Below are 5887 nucleotides of genomic sequence, written 5' to 3' on the forward strand. Positions count from 1 at the left end.
GAGAGTCCTTGGGTGGTACAAATGCTAATACACTCACTACTAACCAAAAGGTTGAACAATCCAATGAAAGACATGGTGATCTACTTCTCAAATAATCAGTCACAGAAATCCTATGGAACTCTGACACACGTGGGGTCTCCATGAGTTGGGATCAACTCTCTGTCAACTAATAAAAAAGATCCTAGGCATTTTTCAGGGGCAAAACTAATGGAACCTTTTAGGGAAATAAAATCAATCTTTAGCAGACTACAGAGAAAGCTGTCAACATAAAGTGGTATATCTTTTTTGAAATCAATACAGAATGGAATATAATGACAACTATAACAGATGCCAAGAAGCTGTGCATTTCCCTCCTGAATTTGGTAGATATGTGATTTCTAGTTGACAGATGAAGAACTAATCTAAAGTGACGATGGCTATATGTGTATAATTCAAAGTTTAAACATGGACTATGAATCATAGTCTCAGAAACTCTATAAAAGGGTGCTAAGAGTCACACCCAACTTGAAGACACTTAACAAAACAACAAATCATATTTAGAAAACACAGGTTCTAGTTGTTTCTGCTATTAACTAGCCATGATCTTGAGGAGGTCACATCTCTGGGCCTCAGTTTCTTCAGCTCTACGATGAAAGGTTAACTTTGATGATATCTAAGTTCCACTTCTGGTGTGGTGCTGTGGGCTAATGCATCATACTGCAAAGGCATTTGAACTGCAAGGTTGGTGGTTCAATCTCACCAGCTGCTCCTTGGAAACCCTATACAGGTTAGATCCCTATGGGTAGGAATCCTGTGGGTAGGATCCCTATGGGTAGGAATTGACTCAATGGCACTTACCAACAACAACTTGGTCAACTTCAGTTCTAAAATAATCTGATTCTTTGTCTACTTAAAAAGAATTTGACTTGTTAATATTTTTAAACTAAATTTTATAGTTACAAAAGCAACACATTTGTTACAGTTAAAAAATATGGGTAGTTCTGGCATTGGGAGGGCAATACACAAGAAGGATGAGGAGGTGGAAGAACAAGGTAGACAGAGAAACACTGTGACCCATTTGCATGGACTAAATGAAACAGAGGTAAATAGTGATGCATGCTCAACCTTGGAACAACAGGGCTCTGTGATACAGGGATTGAGTCATAGTCTGAAGTTGTTGTTGTTAAGTGGAGTCGGTTCCGACTCATAGCGACCCTGCACAGGGTTTCCGAGGCTGTATATCTTTATGGGAGCAGAAAACCTCATCTTTCTCCCACGGAACCGCTGGTAGTTTCGAACTGCTGACCTTGCAGTTCACAGCCCAATTCGTAACCACTATGCTACCAGAGCTTGAAGAGGGGAAATAATACTAAGATACTTCACTGTCTTACGAATATTGCTTTCCCTTGCCTACTACTGTAAAATAGACATTTGAGTGGGATAGAAAGGAATGTCCGCAAAACAGAAAGCTTTTAAGCCCATTTATAGCCTATAACTGATTGGAATACCTAAAAGGGGTTCTAGAACTTGCCCAGTGAAATAGGCCTCTTGCGGAGCCATTGTAGTGTATAGGACCTTAGATGGAATCCTGAGTCCCATCCAGAACTTTCTGAGGTGGGACATTCCCACTAGAAGGGACAAGCAGACAGCTAGGAATAGCTAGAGCAACAGAAAATACATCTTCAAAAAAAGATCAGCAGGAAAAACCCAAAACAAAAATGGCAATATGACTGGCTACTACAAGAATAAGAAAGTTGCTTGCCAGGAAGCCATCAAGGAAAAAAATCAAGCTCCTTCAGGACAAACCCCCTCTAAGACTGAAACTCAAAGGGAACACATGAGCAGGCCTGTAAGCTTGCTGGTGACCACACTGGTCTACTGGTGAGTGGAAAAGGGGGAAAGCCAACAATGAGGAAATGGGCTGAGCTCAACCACGTTCCATAGACTCCCATTGACCTGGAGATGAGAGAGAGAAGAGGAAGGGCTAGTTGGTCCAAAGTACGGGGACATCTGAGCCTAAAGACAAGGACATAGCCACAGAGGGCTATAGCTGAAGTGAAGCATCCAGCTGATATGAAGTGAGAGGAGACGCACAAAAACGCCCCAACTTGCAGATAGTACCTATTTGACCTAGCCTCGATGGCTTGATAATCAGAACTCAACTAGAGGAAGATTAAAAAAAAAAAATTGTTTTTGATAAAGAAAACAAGGGTAAATTGCTACAATTTGATGAACCTGACCTACACTCATGGAGGTTGCTGTTATTGTTGTTAGGTGCCATCGAGTCAGTACCAACTCATAGCAACCTTAAGCACAGCAGAAAAAAACACTACCTAATCCTGGGCCAACGTCACTATCGTTGCCACGCTTGAGCCCATTGATGCTACTACTTTGCCAATACATCTCGCTGGGGTCTTCCTCTTTTTCTCTGACCCTCAACCCTACCAAACATGATATCCTTCTCCAGCGACTGGTCCCTCCTGACAATATGTCTGAAGTATGAGAGACAAAGTTTGGCCATCTTGGTCTCTAAGGAGCACTCTGCCTGCACTTCTTCCAAAACAGATCTATTGGTTCTTTTGGCAGCCCATGGCACTTTCAATATTCTCCTCCAACACCATAACTCAAAAGCATCAATTCTTCTATGGTCTTCTTTATTCAACTGTCTAGCTTTCGCATGCACATGTGGTTATTTAAAATACCATGGCTTGGGTCAGGCGCACCTTAGTCTTCAAGCTGACATCTTGCTTTGAACACTTTAAAAAGGTCTTATGCAGCTGATTTGCCTAATGCAATATGTCATTTGATTTCTTATTGTTGGGTTTCTTTTCTGACTTTCAAACTAGCAAGTAAACATATTTCTTTTGTAAATAGGTCCACACCCATAGCCCTCTGGGGTCCATGTGTAGTCAGGTTTGAGCCTTGGGAAGGGATCTGGCTTAGGCCAAGTAAATGGGAAAAGAATGAGGACTGAGTTCACACTAATGGTTCCAGATGAGGGAGAAGGAAGGAGGCAGTTGCTAAGGGTATTGTCCTGTGGGTAAGATCTTGGCTGACATCCCAATTCCGGATGCCATAATCTCAGATTCTTCCCATCCTCGGTGAGCTTCTCACCCATGAAGTTCAGGTGGTACGTTCTCCACATGTAGGATCAACTGATGTGCTAAATGCCCCCTCATACCGCTGCCGGGGCTGCACAGATTTCTGATTGCCCTTCTTCAGCTCCAGAACCATAGCATTCCATACAGGCATGACCTCTCCGTCCATCTCACTCATGTGGACTGCCATGACCTCCCCATACATACTTCAGTGCTATCTGAGAGTTGATGTCCTAGGAGTAACCTGGTCACAAAGCAGGGGTTCCTGTACCACTATGGTGAGACTCTCCGGGAACAAGTCCACCACCTCGCAGTGTGGCAGGGCCATGTCAACGACCTCATGGTCTTAGGTCACATCTCAGCATCCGCTCTCTCCAGGTTCGAGTCCGCTGCTGAGATCTCGGCTGGCCAATCATCCTTTGATTTCTTGACTGCTGCTTCCAGTGTGTTGATGGTGGACCCAAGCAAAATGAAGTCTTTGACAACTTGAATCTTTTCTGTTTATCATGATGTTATTTATCGGTCAGTTGTGAGGATTTTTGTTTTCTTTACATTGAACCATACTGAAGTCTTTGATCTTCATCAGTAAGTACTTCAAGCCCTCTTGGCTTCCAGCAAGCAAAGTTGTGTCATCTGCATATCACAGGTTGTTAATCAGTTTCCCTCCAATCCTGATGCCATGTTCTTCTTCATAGAAGACAGCTTCTTAGATTATTTGCTCAACATACAGATTGAATAAATACAGTAAAAGGATACAGCCCTGGTGCACACCTTTCCAGATTTTAAACTATTTAGTATCAGTTTGTTTGGTTCTAACAACTGCTTCTTGGTCAACTTACAAGTTCCTCTGGACCATAAATAACCTGTTAACTCCCAGAAAGGGAGATTATTTTACATGTGGTATTTTATAACCTGCTCTCATTTAACACAGTTCAGTCATCTTGCTATATCATCAAATGTTCTTCTGTAACATTGATTTTGTTTTGTTTTTTAATGGATAAGGAGACAAGGTAGGCATTTCAGCTTCATCTTGGGATTTTCTTTACCAAGCAACCACTTCCTGCCCTTTCAGATACACCCCTCAGGGGGGAGCCCCTCCCATTCATGGACTGTTGGCGCATCTGCTGTTTCCCTTAGGAGCATTATTTGGGCAGAAGCAAGCCTAAGAGCATCTTCTCTCCAAAATCACTTTTAATAGCCACTGAATTGGGCCGGGCCATAATTTATTAACCTATTTGCATCATTGGGTATTTAGGCCATTTTTACTATTATAAACATTGTAATGACCATCTGCATAGCTCTATTTCTGTATATCTGTTGTTGTTAAGTGCCGTGGAGTCTAATCCAACTCATAGTGACCTTGTATGGGGTTTCTGAGGTATCTGCAGTGAAATCCCTGACACTTCCTCTCTGTAATACCTAGTACTAAAAATGTTTGGGATGACTCTCTATGAGGGAATATTAAATTACAAAGGCTTGGATTATGTTTTGATGAAATCCTATTCAATATGAAATCTGACATAAAAAGGAAGGGTGAACCTCAATTGGGAAATTTGATTACTCACCTGCATCTTTGATCCAATTATCATAGAAACGCACAGTTCTCGATGTAAGATCACTGAAGGCCATTTTCCACAGGGTATACTGGCTCTTATAATGAGTTCCTCACTAGTACAGGGAAAAGAAAATAAAAAAGGAAATGATTTTATAATCTATAAATGCAAATAAAGCCAACTTTCTAATAATATTAAACACGTGCAAAGTTTAATAGAAAGAACTGGCAAAACAACAGATTTTACTGAAAAAAAATGCATTAATGAACCATGGTGGTTATGTGCCATGGAGTCGGAACTGACTCAGCGACCCTGTACAGGATTTCCGAGGCTGTAAATCTTTACAGGAGCAGAACGCCACATCTTTCTCCCGCGGAACAGCTGGTAGTTTCGAACTACTGACCTTGTGGTTCACAGCCTAATTCGTAACCACTATGCTACCAGAGCTCCTTAGTGAACCATATGCAGTTGCAAATATTTTAATTTCCCATCATTCTAAAGACGCTATTTTTAGCAAAAAGATTGTCATCTATATGTTGTTGTTGTTGTCGTTAAGTGCCATCAAGTCGGCTCTGACTCATATTGACCCCATATAGGGTTTCCAAGGAGCAACTGGTGGATTTGAACTGCCAACCTTGCAGTTCAAACCGACCTTGCTGTCCGGTGCAGTATCCTGTAGCACTACACCAGTATTCCTATATATCATGTCCATATAAACGTTGTTGTTGTTGGTAAGTTCCGTTGAGTCAATTCCAACCCATAGCAACCCTGTATAGGGTTTCCAAGGAGCAGCTGGTGAGCTTGAACCACTGACCTTGCAGTTCAAACGACTTTGCAGTCTGACGCATTAGACCACAATGCCACACCATACACATATATAAATATATATAGTTGTTGTGAAGTGCTGTCGAGTCAGTTCCAACTCACAGCAACTCTGTATAGGGTTTCCAAAGAGCAGCTGGTGGGTTTGAACCACTGACCTTGATATATATTTATATAAAGTTTTTGTTAAGTGCCATTGAGTTGGGTCCAACTCAGAGCAATCCTGTATAGGGTTACTGGGGAGCAGCTGTGGATCTTGGACCACTGACCTTGCAATTCAAACCGACTTTGCAGTCCAGCGCATTAACCCACAGAGCCATAGTGTGTGTGTGTCTGTGTGTGTATAGTTGTTGTTAAGTGCTGTTGAATTTGTTAGAATGCAGAGCCATAATGTGTGTGTGTGTTTGTGTATACATATATATACACATATATTTA

General features: G+C 41.8%; 1 protein-coding gene across 1 annotated transcript in view; it reads right to left on the minus strand.

Annotated features, from left to right (window-relative positions):
* The window catches only part of ELOVL7 (ELOVL fatty acid elongase 7), a 46657-nt gene extending 41951 nt beyond the window's left edge, over positions 1-4706 (minus strand). The window contains exon 1 of the mRNA XM_006876133.1: positions 4643-4706. Coding sequence (XP_006876195.1) covers positions 4643-4706 — 64 coding nt within the window. The remainder of the gene's footprint in view (positions 1-4642) is intronic.
* Positions 4707-5887: the final 1181 nt, after the last annotated feature.

The sequence above is a fragment of the Chrysochloris asiatica genome, unplaced genomic scaffold, assembly GCF_000296735.1.
Source record: "Chrysochloris asiatica unplaced genomic scaffold, ChrAsi1.0 scaffold00355, whole genome shotgun sequence".
Classification (NCBI taxonomy): Eukaryota; Metazoa; Chordata; class Mammalia; order Afrosoricida; family Chrysochloridae; genus Chrysochloris; species Chrysochloris asiatica.